At 42.9% G+C, this 27,965-nt stretch overlaps 1 protein-coding gene across 1 annotated transcript in view; it reads right to left on the bottom strand.

Annotated features, from left to right (window-relative positions):
- Positions 1–27,965, bottom strand: part of LOC126355641 (uncharacterized protein DDB_G0271670-like) — a gene marked incomplete at its 5' end in the record, with an annotated part of 54,329 nt that overhangs the window by 18,178 nt on the left and 8,186 nt on the right. Inside the window, 2 exons of the mRNA XM_050006005.1 lie at positions 17,363–17,495; positions 18,600–18,611. Of these exons, the coding sequence (XP_049861962.1) occupies positions 17,363–17,495; positions 18,600–18,611 (145 nt within the window). The remainder of the gene's footprint in view (positions 1–17,362; positions 17,496–18,599; positions 18,612–27,965) is intronic.

Consider the following 27,965-nt stretch of genomic DNA (forward strand, 5'->3'; position numbering starts at 1 on the left):
AAAAAACTAATTATAACCAATTGTGTAACAAGAATGACATTTGAGGTGAAAGTTGCCTCTTTTTCCTTCTTTTGTTTAAAAAGGAAATCAAATCATTTACCTGAAATGAATAAACAAAGACAATTTGTGTTTAAGTCCAAACGTGTATGTTTTTTACAATTATTTATTAACAAAGATATAGATATGATACACAAAAAGCCTTAAATATAAATACAGTACAGTGATTTGTTGCCAGTTTGCTTCCTACAACTCCTACCTGTAGTTGTGATGCCTATTAACAAATTCAGAATGACGAGACCTATACATATATTTGATTTATGTATCTCTTTACAACTGTATCACGCATAAAGTAAACAAATCACTGTTTGATTTACATCATATTCAGGTTTGCTTTTATTAAATGACAATTCGGCTGAACTAGAAACACAATAGATAGCATTACTTTCTACTTTTTACTTTTGCTTGCGAGCTTCTGGCAGGCTGCAGCTGCACGTGCCTTCTGTCCGTGTCGGGCACACAGATGACGTAGAATAGTGTAAATTGAAGTGGGATGAATGTTCATGCTGAGCAATTCTAGGAGTACCCTAATACAAATATAAAATAATATTGAAAAAATTAGCACAATTTGAATTAACAGAAGGTTACAATGCAAGAAGGAGATCATAGAAAGGAAATGGCTACAAATGTGCAATTCAAATGGATTAAATTCATGTAGTCAACACACCAAACTTTTCTACAGTCACATTTCTAGGGTGACTTGCAGGACACTTCTCTAGAATTTTATCACGCTGAATTACTGTTGTTTTTCTCAATGAACTAAAGACTTGTAATGGTATTAGCTTCTGAGTAAAGTAAAAAATACTTTTATAAAGGTTTATTTGATCCTGAAAGACTTTCAGTTTGGCTAATCAGCCCACTTTTAACTCAAAATGTCAAGAGGAACATCATAAATACAATTAACACCAATAAATTATGAGTAAATGATCTCTAGTTATGCCTGAATAGCTATAGTCATTCAGTGTCAAGGAGTCTTCTCTGTGTGGGATGGTACATTTAATAATACACTCCTGGAAATTGAAATAAGAACACCGTGAATTCATTGTCCCAGGAAGGGGAAACTTTATTGACACATTCCTGGGGTCAGATACATCACATGATCACACTGACAGAACCACAGGCACATAGACACAGGCAACAGAGCATGCACAATGTCGGTACTAGTACAGTGTATATCCACCTTTCGCAGCAATGCAGGCTGCTATTCTCCCATGGAGACGATCGTAGAGATGCTGGATGTAGTCCTGTGGAACGGCTTGCCATGCCATTTCCACCTGGCGCCTCAGTTGGACCAGCGTTCGTGCTGGACGTGCAGACCGCGTGAGACGACGCTTCATCCAGTCCTAAACATGCTCAATGGGGGACAGATCTGGAGATCTTGCTGGCCAGGGTAGTTGACTTACACCTTCTAGAACACGTTGGGTGGCACGGGATACATGCGAACGTGCATTGTCCTGTTGGAACAGCAAGTTCCCTTGCCGGTCTAGGAATGGTAGAACGATGGGTTCGATGACGGTTTGGATGTACCGTGCACTATTCAGTGTCCCCTCGCCGATCACCAGAGGTGTACGGCCAGTGTAGGAGATCGCTCCCCACACCATGATGCCGGGTGTTGGCCCTGTGTGCCTCGGTTGTATGCAGTCCTGATTGTGGCACTCACCTGCACGGCACCAAACACGCATACGACCATCATTGGCACCAAGGCAGAAGCGACTCTCATCACTGAAGACGACACGTCTCCATTCGTCCCTCCATTCATGCCTGTCGCGACACCACTGGAGGCGGGCTGCACGATGTTGGGGCGTGAGCGGAAGACGGCCTAACGGTGTGCGGGACCGTTGCCCAGCTTCATGGAGACGGTTGCGAATGGTCCTCGCCGATACCCCAGGAGCAACAGTGTCCCTAATTTGCTGGGAAGTGACGGTGTGGTCCCCTACGGCACTGCGTAGGGTCCTACGGTCTTGGCGTGCATCCGTGCGTCGCTGCGGTCCGGTCCCAGTTCGATGGGCACGTGCACCTTCCGCCGACCACTGGCGACAACATCGATGTACTGTGGAGACCTCACGCCCCACGTGTTGAGCAATTCGGCGGTACGTCCACCCGGCCTCCCGCATGCCCACTATACGCCCTCGCTCAAAGTCCGTCAACTGCACATAAGGTTCACGTCCACACTGTCGCGGCATGCTACCAGTGTTAAAGACTGCGATGGAGCTCCGTATGCCACGGCAAACTGGCTGACACTGACGGCGGCGGTGCATAAATTCCGCGCAGCTAGTGCCATTCGACGGCCAACACCGCGGTTCCTGGTGTGTCCGCTGTGCCATGCGTGTGATCATTACTTGTACAGCCCTCTCGCCATGTCCGGAGCAAGTATGGTGGGTCTGACACACCGGTGTCAATGTGTTCCTTTTTTCCATTTCCAGGTGTGTAATTGACTGGTTGCACATGCAGGAGGGGCATATTCAATGTCAAATCACCACTCTGGAAGCCTCATTGGGTACTACCTCATTGTTCCCTGCTGACACAAAACAGTCAATGCAGGGGAGGATCATCATTACTGACTGAAGTTTGTAATCAAACTGCAGATAGTTGTACCACCTAGCACTGTTGCTGACGGTCATATGGGCGAGAATAACTACTACGCAGTATGTCTGATAGGTATCTGCAGAGATGGACAAAGATCGTTATTAGACTGTACTGCTTCTTGAATTGGTCACAGCCATAAACTCATTGTAAACACCTCTATGGATTGAATGCATAGGCAGATAATTGCAGAATGCTGTATTCCTCATGCCCTGTAGGAAGTTTAAACTCAACAGTGCATAGAATTGCTATAATCCTTCAGAAATCATAGAAACAAAGGATATTTGTTAAGGCACATCTGCTAAACACCATGAGCTAAACTTCAAATGTTTATTATTTGGATATATAACCCATCATCAGTGGTATTATGTACCTCCATATCAATGACATGCACGTCAGTTATTATTTCTTTATGACATCCAGCTTTATGTGAATCTCACAGTGCACGTGTTGTTGTGTATGTTGCTGTTGTCAGATCTTAGGAGTGAAAATTCTTGATCATGTCTGACAAAAAAGTCATAGTGAAAACAATGAAGTAAGAAGTCGAAGACCTGTCAGTCACTAAATAAGATTGGACAGTAGTAACATACATAATAACCTGTTTACTGTGAGATGTAAACCAAGCTGAACATCATAGGGAATTTATAACTGACACACATCACCGATATAGAGATACATAATATGCTGCTGCTGATGGATTATAAACCCAAATAATAAACAATTTCAGTGCAGCTCATGGTGTTTACAAGATGTTCTTTAACAAATATCTCAAAACTGTGGAGCAAAAACGCATTCAAGATTTTTTACAGGTAAGTATTACTACTTAGTGTAAAATACAGATATACTCCAGAGATCCAGTTAAAAATATCAATGCAATATCTGGAATTCCAACATGGACTTTCACTTAATGCAATCTGGCATCATTATAGTCCCCAAAGACTGAAGAAAACAAACAAACACAAACACACACACACACACACACACACACACACACACACACACACACACACACACAGTCATCTCTGGGCAGTAAGGTCCTACTTCATCTGACAGGAAACATCGCAAACCTGACATTTTATTTTAAGGAGATAAAAGCACATTTGCAAGATATTAGTTTCAGAAATCATTCTCACATGAAAATTTGGGCCATAATTAGAATAATTTGCAGTTATGACCTACTGAATGTACAGCTTTTAAAAATTTGCACGGCTGGCTGCGTCATCACTAACGTCGTCCTTTTTCAATCACTGCTCCATTGTGCCAATGAAGCTGTTTTATGACTGGGACTGTAGTGAAAGGGCAGCCTGATTGTCATCATCGCCGCCCTCACATAAGGAAGCATAGAATGCCAGTCCACTATTTTGCCTGGCACGTCTTCACGCATGAAGTTCTCTAGGATTTCTACAATGAAACTGAAATATATAAATAATAGCACAAAGAAAGCCCTATTCATTTTCATTTGACTTGTATAAAAGTTAGTGAATACACAGATATAATGATGCTTCCTAGATAGGACTTACAAGGGCTCTCATTCTTCAACATTTAAACACAGTGATTTGATCTTCATTCCCTACTGCTCCTGGAAGTGCCACATTATCCCTTATTTGTTCACCGACTTTGTGAACACAAACCTTTTACTCAGTCCAATGTACAGCACTTCACACTCGGTCATTAGGTGTCTCCACTGGGACACAGTGAGTGACAACCACTGTGCACACATGTTTAAAAGACGTAGGTTCAGAAGGTCATAACTGCATACTATGATAATTATGGCTGAAATATTCACATGGGATCACTTGGTGGGGTTGATTTCTTGCATGTGTTGTTTTTTCTCCTTAAAATGAAGGTTAAATGATAATGTTTCCTTGTGAGGTGAGCAGTGACCTCAGCTGCGGTGGGTAGTGGGCATATAGAAGAATCATTGGGGTGGGGAGAAGGTGTAGTAGGTTAGGGGCAGGAGAATATGCAAGTGCTGCCAGTGGGAGTGTGCACGGACATAGCAGGATAATTGGCAGCTAGGAGCAGCATTGAGAGGCTGTGCCAGAGGAGGAGGGCAGAGGGGGGCGTAGAGAAGAGGAAAGGATTATAGAGGTGCACAGGCAGGATAGATTGTATATGTAGAACTGGAGTGACAGAAGGGAAGGGGACAGAGGCAAGTAGAGAACAGTATCTAGTGTAGGTCAACAACAGGGTTTATGTGAACAAAGAATGGACTGCAAAGAGAGTTTTCATCTCATCCATTCACTTCACCATGTCTTCCTCAAGCCAACAAGCCACCCTTCTTGACATCAACCTCTACCTCCAGGATGCCTAAATCAGTAAGTCTGCCTGCATTAAACCCACCGACCATCAACAGTACCTCCACTTAACAGCTGCCAACAATTTCACACTCCAAACAACCTAGTCATCCTCCTTTGTCACATCGAAAGTGATGAAAAGTCGCTCTCCAAATGTGTCAAGGGTTCCACCGAAGCCGTTAAGAGACCAAATTTACCCTTCCCACATTGTCCAGAAATTGATCTCTCTCTTTTCTCCCTAGTCACCTACTGACCCAACAACCAACCACAAAAGAGCACCCCCAACACTTAGTACTACCCAGGACTGGAGCACACTGAATCATATTCTCCACCTGGGTTTCAACTCCATGTTCTAATGTCTTGAAATGAGAAATATCCTGACCACCCCTCCCACAGTGGCATTCCACTGCCCACCGAATCAATGCAGCATGTGTGTCAATCTATATGCATCACCTGTTCCCAACTCTATGCCCCTTGGCTTCTATCTCTACAATAGACCTAGATGCAAATCCTCCCACTACTTTCTACTCCTGCCCTGTCAATGGTGTCTCCTGCTCCATGAAAGGCAGGGCCACCTGTGACAGCAGCCATGTTATCTACCAACTTAGCTGCAACCACTGTCTGAAATTCTCAAGGATACGTGAGAAGTTGCTTCCTGGTTTTAAATGTCTATAAGTTTCGTGACTTGATATTAATAAACATTGATGTGTTTTGTTACAGTATCCCTGAGAATATCCCGGTGGTCCATAGCACCTTCTTATGATTAACGACAAGATGTAAGGAAAGTTGACTTTACAGAAGTGCGCAGGTACTTCATGGTTGGAAGTGTGATCTGTAGCCCTTGTTCAGAAATGGTGGTGGGGTATTCATGGCTCTAATGCCACATTTCGCGCTAAAACCATTTGGAATTGTTACACCAAGGAAATGACAACTGGGTCAGTTGTGAATACACCACGACCTTTGGTGGCACAAACTCCAGAAAATGTGGCAGCCATCAGGGACGTCTTCACATACAGTCCTGGTAAATCAACATGCCACGCAGTTCATAAGAGTGAAATCAGCAGGCCGATGTGTGTTGTGTTAAAGAATGACCTGATCTGAAAACCATTTTATATTCAGGGATTATCATTGGAGGATTGTGACAGGTGGATGGAATATGAGGAAATTATGCTGTCATAACAACTGGCCTGATTTGTTCAAGAGCACTATTTGGAGTGATGACACAGTGTTTCATACGCGGGGATCCATCAATCAACACAACTGTCATTACTGGGCGGAAACAAATCCAGGAATGACAATTGAAAAATCATGAAGGTCCCCAATTGACAGTTGGTGCAGTGTGGCAAGGAGTCATCTCCTTGGTCCATTCATATTGTGACACACCATGAACAGCAACCGATATCATCAGACGCTGAATGAATACATAAGGCCACTGATATCGCAATGGGACAATATTGTGGATATCCTTTCAGCACAACAGAGCACCACCTCATTTTGCCTGCATCATTCATGACTAGCTGTCACACTTTCCAACCTGCCTCCACTACGGGAACCTCTCGATGCTGCACCTTGCTGCCAACTATTCTGCCCCCACTATGTCCTTGCATACTACCACAGGCAGTACTAGCATCATCTTCCACCGCCATTCTGCCATCTCAGAATGGCATCCAAGAAGTCCGAACCTCATCCCTCATGAATTATTCTTGTGGGGTTGGGTCAAAGAAGAGGTGTACCGAAAAAATTCATGCACTCTGGATGAATTACAGGAGAGGATCATAGTTGCCCTAAGAAATGTACCTTTGACTTTCCTGCAGAAATCAGTTGATGAAATTCCTACATATTTACATAGTTGGTTGACAATGCACAAGCATATATGGAATTTTAGTGTAGTTCACATACTCTCATGGTCCTGGGAACCGACTAAATTTTTACCATCTGCCAATACTCATCATTAAAAGATTTGTAGAGATTTAAAACTAGGGAGCGACTTCTCAATCCCCCCCCTCCCCCCCCCCCCCCCCCCCCCAAACATGCACACACTGCAAACCCCACCTCTCACAGAGCCTCCTTTTGCTGCACTTAGTTGCCCACTGTCCTGTCCCCGCCATGTCCCTGCACACTACCACATCCAGTACTAGCATCTTCTCCCAGACCCATTCTACCATCTCTTTCCCTCCCCACCCCCCACATCTCTTCTGTAGCCATACTACCCACCACAGCTGAGATCACTGCTCATCTTAGATACCTTTGCAGTCTGCCCTTTGTGCCTGGAGATAACAGTGACTGTGTGCGCGTGCGCGCGCGTGTGTGCGTGCGCGCCTCCTCTATATGGTACTGACTCATCATATATCCTAAAGACAAATAGTCAAATCTGTTTACGATGCTCATTTTATGGAACTCAACCTGAGGTCTTGCAGAAGAACTGGGAGCAATTTTTGGTAATTCTACAAACACCCAAAATGATACCCATTGCCACTGCATTACCAGTTGTTCAAAACCTGCTCGAACAATGAAAATGGGAGGGGGAAATGGAGTATCATTATCCCTCCCCCCCAAATATTGACCCTCCAAGATTTTGCCCTATTCTGAAACACTATGAAATCCTACGAGACATTATTTCGCATAAGATTCTTGACATTGAGCACACAGTCCGCAACTCAGTATCAACACATCTATAGTTGTTAACAACTCATTATGACACACCACAATGTCAAAAAGGATTTAAGAACGAAGTTTGCAGCCTACTGAAGGACTGTAAAAGAATTTATTCTAGAAACAGTGGAAGATAACAACTGCAAGTTTCCAGACATTTTACTTACATATAAAAAATATGTCATCTTAATGTAACACAGAGGAAACAGTACAGGAAAGACAGTATAACAATTTTCAACAACAAATGTAATGTACAGACTTCCACTTAATGTGTTACTTTGGACAATGTTTCCTCTCACACAAATTTCGCGAAATTCTACTCTTCTGGTTGATTTGATATTGTGTGGGGGTCATCTCCTATTTAATTAATGCGTCTCTTTCTATATTGTAATTCTATCTAGTTTTAGCTTTTTAATTATTTGTTAGACTGTTATTGTATTGCTGTTAACACTGTATATACTTCTGAAGCAGCATGGCACATCTTTACGACATAAATATATTGTAGAGCCATACAATTTTCTATTATAACCAGGACAGGGGATTACAAAGTTATGAAGCAAACACAAAAATAAATAAACTAATACACTGAAAACTATTTATTAGAGGAAGTCATTTTAACAACATTCAACTCTCACTAACATTGGATCTGTAAGGTACTGTAAACTTTATAAAACTTTGCTTGAATGCATGGTTTCAGCAATTTTTCAGGATTACTGGACAGCTTCATCTCATAAAATATAGCAGAGGTCATTCATGCAAACAGCTTAAATTACTACATTTTGATAATGCCTCATAGGAGTCACAGTAAAACCACCAACTGTTCTTAGTGGACTGACTATGCTTACACGAGTCTATTCTAAGTGTGTCACATATCTGTATTAGCCCATGGACTAAAATATAACAGCACTGCAACACTAAAAGCAAATCACAGGTAGGAATTAACTACTGATCAAACAATGAACTGACATACAAGGTGTCTCCCAAAAAGCATGAAATATATACTCCTGGAAATGGAAAAAAGAACACATTGACACCGGTGTGTCAGACCCACCATACTTGCTCCGGACACTGCGAGAGGGCTGTACAAGCAATGATCACACGCACGGCACAGCGGACACACCAGGAACCGCGGTGTTGGCCGTCGAATAGCGCTAGCTGCGCAGCATTTGTGCACCGCCGCCGTCAGTGTCAGCCAGTTTGCCGTGGCATACGGAGCTCCATCGCAGTCTTTAACACTGGTAGCATGCCGCGACAGCGTGGACGTGAACCTTATGTGCAGTTGACGGACTTTGAGCGAGGGCGTATAGTGGGCATGCGGGGGGCCGGGTGGACGTACTGCCGAATTGCTCAACACGTGGGGCGTGAGGTCTCCACAGTACATCGATGTTGTCGCCAGTGGGCGGCGGAAGGTGCACGTGCCCGTTGACCTGGGACCGGACCGCAACGACACACGGATGCACGCCAAGACCGTAGGATCCTACGCAGTGTCGTAGGGGACCACACCGCCACTTCCCAGCAAATTAGGGACACTGTTGCTCCTGGGGTATCAGCGAGGACCATTCGCAACCGTCTCCATGAAGCTGGGCTACGGTCCCGCACACCGTTAGGCCGTCTTCCGCTCACGCTCCAACATCATGCGGCCCGCCTCCAGTGGTGTCGCGACAGGCGTGAATGGAGGGACGAATGGAGACGTGTCGTCTTCAGCGATGAGAGTCGCTTCTGGCATTGGTGCCAATGATGGTCGTATGCATGTTTGGCGCCATGCAGGTGAGCGCCACAATCAGGACTGCATACGACCGAGGCACACTGGGCCAACACCCGGCATCATAGCGTGGGGAGCGATCTCCTACACTGGCCGTACACCTTTGGTGATCGTCGAGAGGACACTGAATAGCGCACGGTACATCCAAAACGTCATCGAACCCATCGTTCTACCATTCCTAGACCGGCAAGGGAACTTGCTGTTCCAACAGGACAATGCACGTCCGCATGTATCCCGTACCCAACGTGCTCTAGAAGGTGTAAGTCAACTACCCTGGCCAGCAAGAACTCCGGATCTGTCCCCCATTGAGCATGTTTGGGACTGGATGAAGCGTCGTCTCACGCGGTCTGCACGTCCAGCACGAACGCTGGTCCAACTGAGGCGCCAGGTGGAAATGGCATGGCAAGCCGTTCCACAGGACTACATCCAGCATCTCTACGATCGTCTCCATGGGAGAATAGTAGCCTGCATTGCTGCGAAAGGTGGATATACACTGTACTAGTGCCGACATTGTGCATGCTCTGTTGCCTGTGTCTATGTGCCTGTGGTTCTGTCAGTGTGATCATGTGATGTATCTGACCCCAGGAATGTGTCAATAAAGTTTCCCCTTCCTGGGACAATGAATTCACGGTGTTCTTATTTCAATTTCCAGGAGTGTACTTAAAAAAAAAATAAAAAAATTAAAAAAAAGATTTATCAATGGTATCTTTGAGAGGATTATGTTTTTCAGAGTCTCCACCATGAGGATTTACACATTTTTCCACCAACTCACCCGTGTGCGGTATACCCCTTTGAGGCCACCATGGGGCTCCCATTTAAAGCTGTTGTTGTACTCACTCATATAGCCTCACTATTGTCAAAACAGCTTTCTCTGAGTATCTACATCTACATCTACATTTATACTCCGCAAGCCACCCAACGGCGTGTTGCGGAGGGCACTTTACATGCCACTGTCATTACCTCCCTCTCCTGTTCCTGTCGCATATGGTTTGTGGAAGAACAACTGCTGAAAAGCCTCCATGCGCACTCGAATCTCTCTAATTTTACATTTGTGATCTACTGGGGAGGTATAAGTAAGGGGAAGAAATATATTCTATACCTCATCCTGTGACGAAACACGCCACTCTTCTTTGGATCTTCTCTATCTTCTCAGTCAACCCGACCTGGTACGGATCCCACACTGATAAGCAATACTCAAGTATAGGTTGAACAAGTGTTTTGTAAGCCACCTCCTTTGTTGATGGACTACATTTTCCAAGGACTCTCCCAATGAATCTCAACCTGGTACTCACCTTACCAACAATTAATTTTATATGATCATTCCACTTCAAATCGTTCCGCACGCATACTCCCAGATATTTTACTGAAGTAACTGCTACCAGTGTTTGTTCCGCTATCATATAATCATACAATAAAGGATCCATCTTTCTATGTATTCGCAATACATTACATTTGTCTATGTTAAGGGTCAGTTGCCACTCCCTGCACCAAGTGCCTATCTGCTGCAGATTTTCCTGCATTTCGCTGCAATTTTCTAATGCTGCAACTTCTCTGTATACTACAGCATCATCTGCGAAAAGCCGCATGGAACTTCCAACACTATCTACTAGGTGATTTATATATATTGTGAAAAGCAATGGTCCCACAACACTCCCCTGTGGCATGCCAGAGGTTACTTTAACGTCTGTAGACGTCTCTACATTGAGAACAACATGCTGTGTTCTGTTTGCTAAAAACTCTTCAATCCAGCCACACAGCTGGTCTGATATTCAGTAGGCTCTTACTTTGTTTATCAGGCGACAGTGCAGAACTGTATCGAACGCCTTCCAGAAGTCAAGGCAAACAGCATCTACCTGGGAGCCTGTATCTAATATTTTCTGGGTCTCATGAACAAATAAAGCGAGTTGGGTCTCACACGATCGCAGTTTCCGGAATCCATGTTGATTCCTACAGAGTAGATTCTGGGTTTCCAGAAACGACATGATACGTGAGCAAAAAACATGTTCTAAAATTCTACAACAGATCAACGTCAGAGATATAGGTCTATAGTTTTGCGCATCTGCTCGACAACCCTTCTTGAAGACTGGGACTACCTGTGCTCTTTTCCAATCATTTGGAACCTTCCGTTGCTCTAAAGACTTGCGGTACACGGCTGTTAGAAAGGGGGCAAATTCTTTCGCGTACCCTGTGTAGAATCTAATTGGTATACCGTCAGGTCCAGTGGACTTACCTCTGTTCAGTGATTTCAGTTGCTTTTCTATTCCTTGGACACTTATTTCGATGTCAGCCATTTTTTCTTTTGTGCGAGGATTTAGAGAAGGAACTGCAGTGTGGTCTTCCTCTGTGAAACAGCTTTGGAAAAAGGTGTTAGGTATTTTAGCTTTATGCCTGCCATCCTCTGTTTCAATGCCATCATCATCCCAGAGTTTGTGGATATGCTGTTTCAAGCCACTTACTGATTTAACGTTAAGACCAGAACTTCCTAGGATTTTCTGTCAAGTCGGTACATAGAATTTCACTTTTGAATTAACTGAACACTTCACGCCTAGCCCTCCTTATGCTAACTTTGACATAATTTAGGTTCTGTTAGTCTGAGAGGTTTTGGCTGCGTTTCAACTTGCAGTAAGCCCACCCTCTGCGACCGCATGGATCTTGCAGACCGAGGTGCAACCTCGAACAGGACAAGCAGCCATGTCTGGCCGAAGATCAGTATCAGCCGGAGACATAGCCCGAAACCGATTTGTCAGACAAACTGGAGAGGCCTTCCATTCAGCTCTCCGGAATGTCTTTCACACCTTGCCACACCTCGAGACGACCTCCCACTCTACCACGGGTGAGGGGTCAGCCTCAATATGGGCAGTATCCCCAGCAGCCACAGCCGTAGTCCGATCGCGGGATGCATGGGACGAGCTGGCCGTCGCCAACAAACCCCCATCCGGACCCCCACAGTGATGCCCATTGCCAACAGCTTCAAGCTGTGTGACTGAAGCAAACACTGCCTGAAGCTGGGAGCGAAGGGATGCCAACTCAGCCCGCATCCGAACACATCAGTCGCAGTCCCTATCTATGGTAAAAACTGTTGTGAAAAGAACGTCTGAACTCATCTACAGAGAGCACAAACAATTTGACATAAAATTTAAATGGTTATTAAAATACAAGAGTGCCTAGTAAATGCAGTAATGCTGCTACTTGCGCACTGATGACACACTGCTCGGCGGCAGAAGGAGGCTACGCAATTTTACACTATTCAGGTGCTAAAGCGCGATGCTACAGCTCTCAAATACTATAATACGTCCGAAATTTATGAATTAAACAATGCAAGTACCCAAAAACATGCAAAATATTAAGAATTAAACTATGAAACTAAAAAGTGAGCTAAGAGTATGCTCTGGGCGCATTGTCATGAGGCAACAAACACATAGTGATAATGTTTTTCATATGTGGATGACCCTTTTCTGTAATGTTTCAAGAACACCTACACAATAAGCAGGGTTAACAGTTTGCCACTTATGTACGAACACTCTGTCAAAAATACCCCCAGCATCAGAAACACTACCAACATTGTTTTCAATTTGAATATACTCATCCTTGCCACCACCTGTTTCACAGAAGCCAAGGTATGCCATTTAGTACTTCACGTCTTATTGAAATAACCATAAGGATCAAAAGCATTTGCTTTTAATCTGGCCTCCATCCCCATACCCAGCTAACACACAACTATTTATTGTTTTAGTTGTAGTCTCTATATATAAAAGGTAATGTCCTGACTTAACATTGCCCAGTCCTAACCAATAAGGATGATGATGATGTCGGGGTCTTCAGTCCTGAGACTGGTTTGATGCAGCTCTCCATGCTACTCTATCCTGTGCAAGCTGCTTCATCTCCCAGTACCTACTGCAACCTACATCCTTCTGAATCTGCTTGGTGTATTCATCTCTTGGTCTCCCTCTACGATTTTTACCCTCCACACTGCCCTCCAGTACCAAATCGGTGATCCCTTGATGCCTCAGAACATGTCCTACCAACCGATCCCTTCTTCTAGTCAAGTTGTGCCACAAACTTCTCTTCTCCCCAATCCTATTCAATACCTCCTCATTATTTATGTAACCTACCCATCAAATCTTTAGCATTCTTCTGTAGCACCACATTTCAAAAGATTCTATTCTCTTCCTGTCTAAACTATTTATCATCCATGTTTCACTTCCATACATGGCTACACTCCATACAAATACTTTCAGAAAAGACTTCCTGACACTTAAATCTATACTTGATGTTAACAAATTTCTCTTCTACAGAAATGCTTTCCTTGTCATTGCCAGTCTAAATTTTATAACCTCTCTACTTCTACCATCATCAGTTGTTTTGCTCCCCAAATAGCAAAACTTCTTTACTACTTTAAGTGTCTCATTTCCTCATCTAATTCCCTCAGCATCACCCGACTTAGTTCGACTACATTCCATTATCCTCGTTATGCTTTTGATGATGTTCATCTTATATCCTTCCTTCAAGACACTATGCATTCCGTTCAACTGCTCTTCTAAGTCCTTTGCTGTCGCTGACAAAATTACAATGTCATCGGTGAACCTCAAAGTTTTTATTTCTTCTCCATGGATTTTAATACCTATTCCGAATTTTTCTTTTGTTTCCTTCACTGCATGCTCAATATAAAGATTGAATAACATCGGGGAGAGGCTACAACCCTGTCTCACTCCCTTCCCAACCACTGCTTCCCTTTCATGCCCCTCAACTCTTATAACTGCCATTTGGTTTCTATACAAATTGTAAATAGCCTTTCGCTCCCTATATTTTACCCCTGCAACCTTCAGAATTTGAAGGAGAGTATTCCAGTCAACATTGTCAAAAGCTTTCTCTAAGTCCGGAGCTGGGAAACCAGGAGATTGGATAGTTTCCAGCTCCACTTCCCCCAACACCTCAAAATTCTAGTGAACACAATCTGGAACCACAACACCCCAATTCAGTAGTTAACCTTTCCTCCAAACCTCTCTCCCAATCCGAAACCTCTGTCCTATCCAAAGGCCTCACCTTCAGCCCCACTCCCAGTTTCAACCAAACTGCCCTTGTCAAAGATTTACTGTCCTACACTGGTAGTCTCTGCTGGAAATATCACTGTCACGAAGAAAAATAATCCTGATCCCACTCCTAATGCTCCAACTCCCCAAGACACTATCCAAATTGAACCCTGCATGGAACAGTTCCGTCCTCCAGCACAGCGGGACCTACCTCCTCTTCCTCAAAATCACCCTCTCCAAACCTTCCAGGAATTTCTCACTTCCAGCCTTGCCTCTCAATCTTTCTTGAAAAACCTTAATCCTACTCCCAACATCATCACAGCCAAAGCCCAGGCTATCCGTGATCTGAAAGCTGACCGATCCATCATTCTTCCGGCTGACAAGGGTACCACGACCGTGGTACTTGATCGGGAGTATGTGGCTGAGGGACTGCGTCAGCTTTCAGACAACTCTACATACAAAGTTTGCCAAGGTAATCCCATTCCTGATGTCCAGGTGGAGCTTCAAGGAATCCTCAGAACCTTAGGCCCCCTACAAAACCTTTCACTTTACTCCATCAAACTCCTGACCCCACCGACACCTCACACTCCTACCTTCTACCTACTTCCTAAAATTCACGAACCCAAACATCCCCATTGTAGCTGGTTACCAAGCCCCCACAGAACGTATCTCTGCCTACGTAGATCAACACCTTCAACCCATTACATGCAGTCTCCCATCCTTCATCAAAGACACCAACCACTTTCTCGAACACCTGGAATCCGTACCCAGTCTGTTACCCCCGGAAACCATCCTTGTAACCATTGATACCACTTCCCTATACACAAATATCCCGCACGTCCAGGGCCTCGCTGCAATGGAGCACTTCCTTTCACGCCGATCACCTGCCACCCTACCTAAAACCTCTTTCCTCGTCACCTTAGCCAGCTTCATCCTGACCCACAACTACTTCACTTTTGAAGGCCAGACATACCAACAATTAAAGGGAACAGCCATGGGTACCAGGTTGGCCCCCTCGTATGCCAACCTATTCTGGGTCGCTTAGAGGAAGCCTTCTTGGTTACCCAAGCCTGCCAACCCAAAGTTTCGTACAGATTTATTGATGACATCTTCATGATCTGGACTCACAGTGAAGAACAACTCTAGAATTTCCTCTCCAACCTCAACTCCTTTGGTTCCATCAGATTCACCTGGTCCTACTCCAAATCCCATGCCACTTTCCTTGATGTTGACCTCCATCTGTCTAATGGCCAGCTTTACACATCTGTCCACATCAAACCCACCAACAAGCAACAGTACCTCCATTATGACAGCTGCCACCCATTCCATAGCAAACGGTCCCTTCCCTACAGCCTAGGCCTTCGTGGCAAACGAATCTGCTCCAGTCCTGAATCCGTGGACCATTACAACAACAACCTGAAAACAGCTTTCGCATCCCGCAACTACCCTCCCGACCTGGTACAGAAGCACATAACCAGAGCCACTTCCTCATCCCCTCAAACCCACAACCCCTCACAGAAGAACCCCAAAAGTGCCCCACTTGTGACAGGATACTTCCCGGGACTGGATCAGACTCTGAATGTGGCTCTCCAGCAGGGATACGACTTCCTAAAATCCTGCCCCGAAATGAGATCCATCGTTCATGAAATTCTCCCCACTCCAGCAAGAGTGTATTTCCGCCGTCCACCTAACCTTCGTAACCTGTTGGTTCATCCCTATGAAATCCCCAAACCACCTACCCTACCCTCTGGCTCCTACCCTTGCAACTGCCCCCGGTGTAAAACCTGTCCTATGCACGCGCACACCACCACCTACTCCAGTCCTGTAACCCGGAAGGTGTACACGATCAAAGGGAGAGCCACGTGTGAAAGCACCCACGTGATTTACCAACTGACCTGCCTACACTGTGACGCTTTCTATGTGGGAATGACCAGCAACAAACTGTCCATTCGCATGAATGGACACAGGCAGACAGTGTTTGTTGGTAATGAGGATCACCCTGTGGCTAAACATGCCTTGGTGCACGGCCAGCACATCTTGGCACAGTGTTACACCGTCCGAGTTATCTGGATACTTCCCACCCACACCAACCTATCTGAACTCCGGAGATGGGAACTTGCCCTTCAATATATCCTCTCTTCTCGTTATCCACCAGGCCTCAATCTCCGCTAATTTCAAGTTGCCGCGACTCATACCTCACCTGTCATTCAACATCATCTTTGCCTCCACACTTCTGCCTCGACTTACACCTCTGCCCGTGCGCGTGCGGATAGGTGCGCGTGCGGATAGGTGCGCGTGCGGATAGGTGCGCGTGCGAGTATATACCTATCCTTTTTTCCCCCTAAGGTAAGTCTTTCCGCTCCTGGGATTGGAATGACTCCTTACCCTCTCCCTTAAAACCCACATCCTTTCATCTTTCCTTTTCCTTCCCTCTTTCCTGACGAAGCAGCCGCCGGTTGCGAAAGCTCGAAATTTTGTGTGTGTCAGTGCTTTCGAAAATTCAGCCCCTAAGGAGGTGAAATAGGGCAAGAACTACTTCTGAATATATTTTGTTGTATTAAAAAATTTTTAAGCTAAATCTATGAACATTTTTATTTAGCTTCTAAGTAAACACATGTTAAGGGATAAGAGTTTCCATAGAAATATCATCACACGAACTCAAAAGCAGCATTAACAAAGACTCCGACTCTAGTTGCCAGAATCGCTTTTTGGTCAGAAGTAAATTTGGAAAAGACCATGCTTTAATGGCCTTAACTAATGAGCGAAGTTTAAAAGATATTGCAATTTATGAACAACACAAATATTTGAAAAAAAAAAGAAGAGTGATCTGTGCACACCATAGAGTCAACATGACTAACGCAGCGGGCGCTAAGCTAGTCAACATACAAAATAATTATAAAATTACAAATTATTTTAAAATTTCTCTTTCAGTTTCTTCAGTGCTCATTCAATGTGCTCAATATTTACTTTTGCAATCTTACTCTTCACAGTTGCTTGTGATAATTTTTCTTCTTCCTGGTGTTGTTTCCTCAGTTCTTCCTCGGCCACTCTCTTCTCATCTTTACAGTACTGCTTGCATTTGACATGAGCTGTAAGTGGCAACTGAAGACGTTTCTGAATGATAATTACAAAGTGAGCCTTAACCCTACACACATTCATTTGAGCATCTCTTACTGTCAAACAAGCATCCAAAGTTCTTGCACACATATCTGCAGCATCTTCCGTTTACGTGTCCCCCCCCAACAACAAGAACCCCTTTCTGCACCTGCGCTGCTATGATTTACGTAAAAGTAGGGAATTTTTTTTTTTCCTCCAGAGGTATATATCTGCTCACAAAAATGGACTGACTCCAGTAAACATCCACTGGCTCCTTGTAACTACTCGATTCTTCTTCCTCTAACGTCAGTTACTCCCTTCAGCAACTAGCGCATTAACATTGTACCCTCAATTGGGAGAACTGAAGCTAATTTCATATGTTTTGTATGATTCTTCTTTCACCCTCTTTGCAGGGCGCAAACATCAAAGACAACAACACAGGTTCATCCAAAGAAGAATTTTCAAAGATATAAATACAAGCAGACACACAGAGCTTTCCAGCTTGCTTAGGAATATAGCATCTTTCTTGAGCAATTAGTTTCTTGAGAAATTCAATTTCTCTAGTGTCAAACACTATGTTCTTCACTGGTGGGTAATATTTATCACACATTGAAGACCTCAATGGAGCAGCACTAACATAAAATCAATTCATCTGTTTTCCACAAAAAATTGTGCATTCACTGTAGATTAGAGGCATTAAAGGCTCTCTCTTTAGGGACAAAACCAACAACGAAACAATAGTGAATTGTTAACATGTTTAAGCATCTGTACAATCAAATTCTGCTCTGGGAGTTTTGTCTTTTAATAGTTTAACTATAGTCTTGTACTTCATAGAACTCGTCAACTTGCTTTTGGGCTGACTTATGAACTCTTGAAAGTATTTTTCAACAGTGGGCTATTGTTCTAAGTGCCTCTCCATATAATTCTAATGTCGGCACAAGCTTGTTAACAAAATCATAGGGCAGAGAGTTCTCAATGGCATTTTTATTTTTTCAATCCATCTGCAACATTACTTACCAGCCACAAACCTTTTTTATTGCATAGATCCTTTTTTAAACTATAACATAAAACTGACTATACAGACCAATCTGAAAAATACTTACTTTTTCTGATTTTACTTACCATTTTAGATCCCTGTAACAATAGTAAATATGTCCAATTAATCTGGTTCAATATCCATTCATTCCTTCAGTTTACTCGCAATCAATACTCGACTGACCTTTTACTCATCCGTCAACAGTATAGGGACTAGCTTAGTGCACACCTTTCACAAGGTCAATTCTTCTGTAACGATATGATGCACACTGGTTTTCGGAGTGTTGAGAGTATCAACTAACAGCTGAACAATCATTCGATGGTCTGTACTCAACAATCCATGTACACAAATTACACTGACGGATGTGCAGAGTGGGGATCATTGTCCACCCCTTCCTGGTCTTCCTAAAACATCTTCACTTACTTCATGATTTGCACATAGGAAAGAGCAGAATTCCTGAAGGCTTCCCTAAGCAGTTCACGGGTTTATGCAGAAATCGATCGCCCGACAAAAGTGTTCACCATGATGTGGCCTCAAAGCAGCGGTGCACTAAATGAGCAATCCTGGTCCCAGATACTCAGAGCAGACTTACCTGGCCTGCCCCACGCCCCACCTTATTTGAACAGCCTGAATGTACCCCGACCTGTCACGGAGTGGCAAAAATATATTTTACATGACTTTTGGGAAACAACTTGTAAGCTTCAACTAACAAGAAGAAACAGTAAAAATTTAATCACCTGAAGAGGAAACAAGGAAGTTGCACAAACTTCCAACTGGAAAGAAAGCCAATGTGCACTCCATGTGCACAACGGGGGGGAGTCATCCAAGATGTGGAAAGAGTCCTCCTGGATGCCCTGAAGGATACAGGGTGCAGCCAACTGCAGGAGGTGACATGTTGGCACTAACGGTGTGTGTCGCTATGGATAGGAAGAGATTCTCTCTGGTTTCTGGTGGCTGTCTGAGTTGGTGAAGACTGCCAGTCTTGCTAGCGATATGAAGGCAGAGCTCACCATCTGCTGCACCATCGACAGGACCAATTGCAGACCTATGGTACAGAGCCGAGTGGAGGGTCTCAATCAGAGGCGCAGACGGTTCTGTGACCGTGTAGGCTGCAGATCCTCAACTTGTGCCATAGGGTGGTGGGGTTTCAGGTTCCACTAAATAGGTCAGGTACCCGCTACACACAGGAGGTAGCTACACGGGTAGCAGGGGCTGTGTGGTGTGGACTGGGTGGTTTTTTAGGTTAGACAGTCTCAGGAAAGATAAAAAAGGGCTCCAGTCTCAAAGGGTACAGGGCAATGAAACGACAAGAATTGACCAAGCAACAGTCAGTACTGTAGTTGAAAATTGCCATAGCTGTGTTGGAAAAATACCAGTGCTTCACACACTGATAGAAAGGATTGAAGCTTAAATCATTAAAGGAAGAGAAACCTTGCTAAAGCCAGAGATAAATTCTGCCGAAATTTTTACAGAGGCGCAAACCATGTTCAGAAAGGATAGATTAAATAAAGTAGGTGGTGATGGTGTGTTTGTGTCTGTTGGTAGTAGTTTATGTTGTAGTGAAGTTGAAATAGATAGTTCCTGTGAATTACTATGGGTAGGGGTTATACTCAACAGCCGTACCAAAATAATAATTGGCTCCTTCTACCGACCCCCCGACTCAAATGATATAATAGCTGAACGGTTCAAAGAAAACTTTAATCCCATTACAAGTAAGTACCCCACTCATACAGTTATAATTGGTGGAGACTTCAATTTACCCTCAATTTGTTGATGAAAATACATGGTCAAAGCCGGTGGTAGACAGCAAACATCTTCTGAAATTGTACTAAATGCTTTCTCTGAGAATTACTTTGAACAATTAGTTCACAAGCCCACACAATTGTAAATGACTGCGAAAACACACTTGACTTCTTAGCCACAAATAATCCTGATCTAATAGAGGGCGTCATGACAGATACAGGGATTAGTGAACACAAGGTCATTGTAGCGAGGCTCAAAACCATATCAACCAAAACCACTAAAAATAAATGCAAACTATATCTATTTAAAACATCAGATAAAAATTTTCTTGATGCATTCCTAAGAGTCTCCATCCCTTCCAAGCTAATTATGCAAGTGTAGACCAGATATGGCTCAAATTCAAATATACAGTATCGGCAGCAACAGATAGATTCATACTGCACAAGTTAATAAGAGAAGGGGACTGATCCACCATAGTACACAAAACATGTCAGAACACTGTTGCAGAAGCAACGAAAAAAGCATGCCAAATTCAGAAGAACGCAAAATCCCCAAGCCTGGCTAAGTTTCACGGAAGCTCGAAATTTAGTGAGGACGTCAATGTGAGAAGCTTTTAATAGTTTCCACAATGAAACTTTGTCCCAAAATATGGTAGGAAATCCAAATATATTCTTATCTTATGTAAAGTACACCAGTGGCAAAAAACTGTCAATACTGTCACTGTGCGATAGGGATGGACTAAATACAGTTGTCCGTAATTCCTTCATGAAATAAGATGAAGTAAATATTCCAGAATTTGAAACCAGAACAGCTGTTAGCATACGTGACAAAGTAGATATCTTAGGTGCTGCAAAACAATTCAAATCACTTAAGAAAGGCAAGTCTTCCGGTCCAGATGGTATACCAATCAGTTTCCTTTCAGAGTTTGCAGACAATAGCACCTTTCTTAGCTATCATATACATCTGCTCACTTGATGAAAGGCCTGTTCCTAAAGACTGGAAAGTATCACAGGTCACACCAATATTCAAGAAAGAAAATAGGAGTAACCCACTGAATTACAGAACCATATCACTGACCTCAATTTGCAGTAGGATTTTGGAGCATATACTGTACTCTAACATTATGAATCACCTTGAAGAAAATGATGTATTGATACATAACCAACACGGATTCAGAAAATATTGTTCTTGTGCAACTCGGCTAGCTCTTTATTCCCATGAAGTAATGAGTGCTGTCGACAAGGGATCTCAGATCAATTCCATATTCCTAGATTTCCAGAAGGCTTTTGATACTGTTTCTCACAAGTGACTATTAATCAAATTGCGTACATATGGAGTATCAGCTCAGTTGTGTGACTGGATTCATTATTTCCTCTCAGAGAGGTCACAGTTCGTAGTGATAGACGGTAAATCATCGAGTAGAACAGAAATGATATCTGATATTCCGCAAGGTAGTGTCATAGGCCCTCTGCTGTTCCTGATTTACATAAATGATCTAGGTGAAAATCTGAGCAGCCTCCTTAGATTGTTTGCAGAGGATGCTGTAATTTACCGTCTAGTAAAATCATCAGACGATCAATTCCAATTACAAAATGAACTAGAGTGAATTTCTGTATGGTGCGAAAAGTGGCAATTGGCACCAAACAAAGAAAAGTGCAAGGTCATCCACATGGGTACTAAAAGACATCCGATAAATTTTGGGTATACGATAAATCTCACAAATCTAGGGGCTGTCAATTCGACTAAATACCTAGGAAATACAATTACGAGCAACTTAAATTGGAAAAACCACAAAGGTAATATTGTGGGGAAGGTGAAACAAAGACTGCGCTTTGTTGGCAGAACACTTAGAAGATGCCACAAACCCAGTAAAGAGACAGGCTACATTACACTTTTCCGTCCTCTGCTGGAATAATGCTGAGCAGCATGGGATCCTTACCAGGTAGGATTGATGGAGGACATCGAAAAAATGCAAAGGAGGACAACCTGTTTTGTGTTATCGTGCAATAGGGGTGAGAGTGTCACTGATATGATAAGCAAGTTCGGGGTGGCAGTCACTGAAACAAAGGCAGTTTTCTTTGAGGTGAGATCTATTTATGAAATTTCAATCACCAACTTTCTCTTCCAAATGTGAAAATATTTTGTTGACACCCACCTACGTAGGGAGAAATGATCATCATAATAAAATAAGAGAAATCAGAGCTCGAACGGAAAGAATTAGGTGTTCCTTTTTCCCATGTACCATTCGAGAGTGAAATGGTAGAGAAGTAGTATGAAAATGGTTCGATGAACCCTCTGCCAAGCACTTAAGTGCGGATTGCAGAGTAACCATGTAGATGTAGATGTACATGTAGATGAAGAAATGCTTGAACTGCCAAAAGCTGCATGTGTTGCCACTGATCACACTGCAAGTACATCTGGTCATTTACAAAAGGGGTAAATTACACTGGAGAAAGCTTTTTTTGGAAACTCAAAATAGGAGCACACTAAATAGACAATGCTGACATTAGCAATGCTTAGAACAGACTGACCTAGGTTGTGTTGACATTGCAAAGCTGAAGGTCTTCCCCTACTCCCCCCCCCCCCCCCCCCAACTCCTTACCCACCATCACCTAATGTGAACAGAGGCATGTTCGGTGCTCCCACTAGAAGAAGACATTTGTCTGCTGGGTCGGAACTCAAAGTTTGCAAGCAGTGCTCTTACTGACCGAGCTACCAAGACACAATTCACACCCTCATCACTAGGTTTCACGTGTTCTAGTACCTCTTATGTTTTCATAACATCGCAGAAGCTCTCCTGCATACCTTGCTGGACTAGCACTCCTGGAAAATAGGGTACTGTGAAGAATTAGCTAGGCCACAGCATACGGACGTATTTCCAGAATGAATAGATGTGTCAGCAGAAATGAAGCTGTGAGGGCAGGTTGTGAGACTTGCCTGGATAGCTCAATCAGTATGATGCTGCCAGTGAAAGATAAGGTCCTGGGTTTGTGTGCCAGTTCAGCATGCAGTGGGATTCCATTCAAGAATGCAAGATTTGCCCTGAAAACAATCCACTTGGTTGTGCCTAAGCCATTCCTCCCCAATGTCCTTCCAGGAGTGCTAGTCCAGAAAAGGTATGCACAAGAGCTTCTGTGAAGTTTGGAAAGTAGGGCAGTGATGCTGGTACATGAAAAGCCTTGAGAGCAGGTGTCATGTCTAGGTATCAGATGTTACGGGCATTCCCCTTTAAAGGCAAGGTTTCATGTTACCCGGAGTCCCTCTCTATCAAACAGTTTTAATCTGCAGGCAAGTTACTAAACAGCACTCGCTCCACTGCAGAGTGAAAGATTTATTCCAGAGGACATTTGTCACTTACAACAGACAGATGACACATGAGCAACAGAAAAGAACTAGACTTTCAAAGGCCAGAGCAAGGAGATGGCTGATATATGAGCGTCATCCAGCAAGTAAATAATGTTTGTGCATACAGTCTGCTCACCTGCCCTGCAGCAGCCACTTGTTGATATCTGGTTTCCAGTGTGATGTAAACAGTTGCCCCATGTGGTTGTGAGTTGGACCTTCCCACATGGCAAGTGTAGAGATAGCTGTGACCATGGCTGTGCTGACTGTAAATCACGCTGACTGTGGCAGTCAGGGTGTTATTCATTTTCTGCACAGGTAGAAAATGTTAGACCCTATGATATTCCTTGCAGACATGTTACCATTTATGGCAAAGGTGTAACAAACGTAGTTAGTGTCCGAAAGTTGTGCATAATCTTTAAGTATGGGAGAACAGATGTTCAAGATGAAGAGAGATCAGGGCAACCTTTCATCATCAAAGAAGCAATGAAACAAAAGGTGGAGCACATTATTTCAGAGAATCAGCCTTTCTTGATTACCGATGTGCATGAACGATGACAAAGTGTCTCATTCAATTATGCTGCGAAATTGTCACTCAGCGCAAAACCTGTGCACAGTGCCATGTATGGTCACGGATGAACAGAAACTTGCGAGAATGGATGCTGGAGCATTACAAAAGGGATGGCAACACATTCATTGACCAGACTGTTAGAGGAGATGAAACAGATTTAACCTAACAACGGAGCAACAGTCTATGGAGTGGTGTGGTCTTGTCGCCACAGCAGCAACACAATCTCGAACAAACTGCATCAACTTAAAAACTGGTGGCTTCAGTAGTACAGGACAGTGAAGGAGTCCTACTCATCAATTTCATGCTGTACAACACAACGATCAATAGTGATGCATACTGTGATACCCTTGAACATCTTCACCCGACTATTCAGAGCTGCCAAAGAGGCAAGCTCTTGCTTCAAACTGTTCTGTTTAATGACAATGCACGACTGCATACTGTCCAGAAGATACTAGCCTTTCTTTGTGAGGAATTCTAGTGGGACATCTTCGAGCATCTTCCCTACAACCCAGACGTGGCATCATCAAACTTTTGCCTGTTTCCAAATATGAAGGAGCATCTTGCTGGTAAATGCTTCACAAATAATGATCATCTGAAACATGCTGTCATGGACTGGTTGAACAGCCAAGCACCCACATGGTATGAGGAGAGTATACACAAACCAGTGCCGAGCTACAAGAAGTTATTGTCAAAGGCAACTGTGGAAAACTAGACAAATTATATGCCAAAATGCATATGTTCAGTTTCTGTGTTATTATTATGGTGAAGTGCTCTTTACTTTCTGGACGGCCCTCACACTATTGTAAACCCTGCGAGTTATCTTTTTGAAAATATTTACAAAAGCCCAATCCCGATAAATTCTGCCGAGCAAAAGGACTCAAGATTCTTTGTGTAATAAGCATATAAAAACATAGTAAACTTCCAAATGCATTGAACAATTGACATTAAGATTGTTTTTTGTTGTTCTTGTAGTTTTCAGTCCAGAAACTGGTTTGATGCAGTTCTCCATGCTACTCTATCCTGTGCAAGCTGCTTCATCTCCTAGTACCTAATGCAACCAACATCCTTCTGAATCTATTTAATGTATTCATCTCTTGGTCTCCCTCTAAGATTTTTACCCTCCACTCTGTCCTCCAATACTAAATTTATGATCCCGCAATGCCTCAGAACATGTCCTACCAACCGATCCCTTCTTCTAGTCACGTTGCACCACAAATTTCTCTTCTCTCCAATTCTATTCAGTACCTCCTCATTAGTTAAGTGATCTACCTATGTAATCTTCAGCATTCTTCTGTAGCACCATATTTTGAAAGCTTCTATTCTCTTCTTGTCTAAACTATTTATCAGCCATGTTTCACTGCCATACATGGCTACACTCCATAAAAATACTTTCAGAAACAACTTCCTGACACTTAAATCTATACTTGCTGTAACAAATCTCTTCTTCAGAAACGATTTCCTTGCCATTGCCACTCTACATTTTATATCCTCTATACTTTGAGCATCATCAGTTATTTTGCTTCCCAAATAACAAAACTCATTTACTACTTCAAGCGTCTCATTTCCTAATCTAATTCCCTCAGCATCACCTGATTTAATTCGACTACATTCAATTATTCTCATTTTGCTTTTGTTGATGTTCATCTTATATCCTCCTTTCAAGACACTGTCCATTCCGTTCAACTGTTCTTCCAAGTCATTTGCTGTCTCTCTCAGAATCACAATGTCATCGGTGAACCTCAAAGTTTTTATATTCTCCATGGATTTTAATTCCCACTCCAAATTTTTCTTTTGTTTCCTTTACTGCTTGCTCAATATACAGATTGAACAACATCGGGGAGAGGCTACAACCCTGTCTCACTCCCTTCCCAACCAATGCTTCCCTTTCGTGCTCCTCGACTCTCATAGCTGCCACTCGTTTTTGTACAAATTGTAAATAGCCTCTCGTTCTCTGTATTTGACACCTGCCACCTTCAGAATTTGAAAGAGTATTCCAGTCAACATTGTCAAAAGCTTTCTCTAAGTCTACAGATGCTAGAAACATAGGTTTGCCTTTCCTTAATCTATGTTCTACGATAAGAAGTAGGGTAGACTTCACAAAATGTATTACGGTCGATCAAGTAAGACTCACATCCTTATGCTATGAGCTGTGAAGATTCTATTTGTATTCATTTGTGCAGCATAGGTGGTAGACAGTGTTCCTAATTTATAACTACATAGTGTTTCTAATTACCAAGTTTAGACAGATGAGTAATACAATTACATTTAACAGATGGTACACTTTAACTACAATTTGATTAACTGAAGGATAGTTGCTGCACAGCAACTAGAGATCTTTTCCTGCCACTTTTCCCATTACACTTCCAGAAGGAAGAAAGGGGGGGGGGGGGGTGTGAAGGCACTGCCCCTTGGTCCTCCAGATTCTGCCAGGTAAGTGCCACGAAAGAAATAAGTGCAACCAATGGGCGGGTACTTGCAGTCGTTTTCTGCAGGGACTACTTCAACTTCATAAAGGGATCTCTCAAACAGAATTTCCACAAAATAATCATTCTAATGGAAGGAATTTTTGTGGAAGTGGCTGGCTCTTATTACTGACAGTGCAACATTACATTTTTTTATGTTATTCTGAAGTGGTGGAGGACAAAAGTAATATTAACAGTCTAATATTTTGTGTTGATTAGATTGAAGAGACTGAGTGAACTGCTAAGTGGCCTCCCAGAAGTTCAATAGCTGAAGGGAGGGAAGATGTCTCAAATAGAATAAACCACAGTTTAACAGGAGAGAGCTTATCTCACTAAATTTTTTTTTGCCCCACTACTATGCATTCAGTTTTGCGAGTGTCGAAGATACAGTACAGCAACATTACTTCTTGTATTTTATCATAGCATATTTCACTGAATTCTCTTTTCTATTCCTATATTATGGCATTGTCATGTAAACTGCTTATCACTGTTACTTATTTGTAATAAATAGTACACTCAACAAACACACAACATTTTTGCCTCATTTTAAGTCATGTTCATATACTTTTAGAATACATGAAAGAGAAACAATTACTGCTATATGTGGGGAAAATATGATGATGATATTGAGGAGGAGGAGATAATTAATATCTCATAGAAAATGACATCATTAGAGGTGGAGCACAAACTCAGACTAGGAAAGGATGGGGGTAGGAAATCAGTTGTGCCCTTTCAAAGGGACCATCCTGGCATTTGCCTGAAACAATTTAGGGAAATCACAGAAAACCTAAATCAGGATGACCAGATGTGAGTTTTAACCCACATCCACCCAAATGTGAGTCCAGTCATGAATGCGAGTCTAGTGTGCTAACCACCACACCAAGTCACTCCATTGGGAAAATATGAGTATGTATTTAAGATCTTTTGGGAACTGGCTTAATCTCATTTTCATATGATTGCTATATTATATTCAGAATATCTATAAAACAGTTAAGATAAAAAAAATGGTGTTTTCTACTGTTCCTCTCTTACAACTTACCATTGCAAACCTTCCTCTTATTACTCTAGAGAGACCTGTTTTGTACTACAGCCAGCCACTTCAGTACATTTGCCCCAAGATCCAATAAATGAAGCTACTCTTCATATATTTACAGCACAATCTGTATTTTTTGTTAAATATTGTTGAATGCATGTGTCTCTAGTACTTCTGCCCAATTCTGTATTTTCTCTTTCCTTTAACCACTAGATATCCTGATTGTACCCGTAAAATTATTTTTTACTTATTTCTCTAAACCTATTCACCACAAAAATACCTCCATATTTCATATGATTGT

This window comes from Schistocerca gregaria, chromosome 3, assembly GCF_023897955.1.
Source record: "Schistocerca gregaria isolate iqSchGreg1 chromosome 3, iqSchGreg1.2, whole genome shotgun sequence".
In the NCBI taxonomy this organism is placed as follows: Eukaryota; Metazoa; Arthropoda; class Insecta; order Orthoptera; family Acrididae; genus Schistocerca; species Schistocerca gregaria.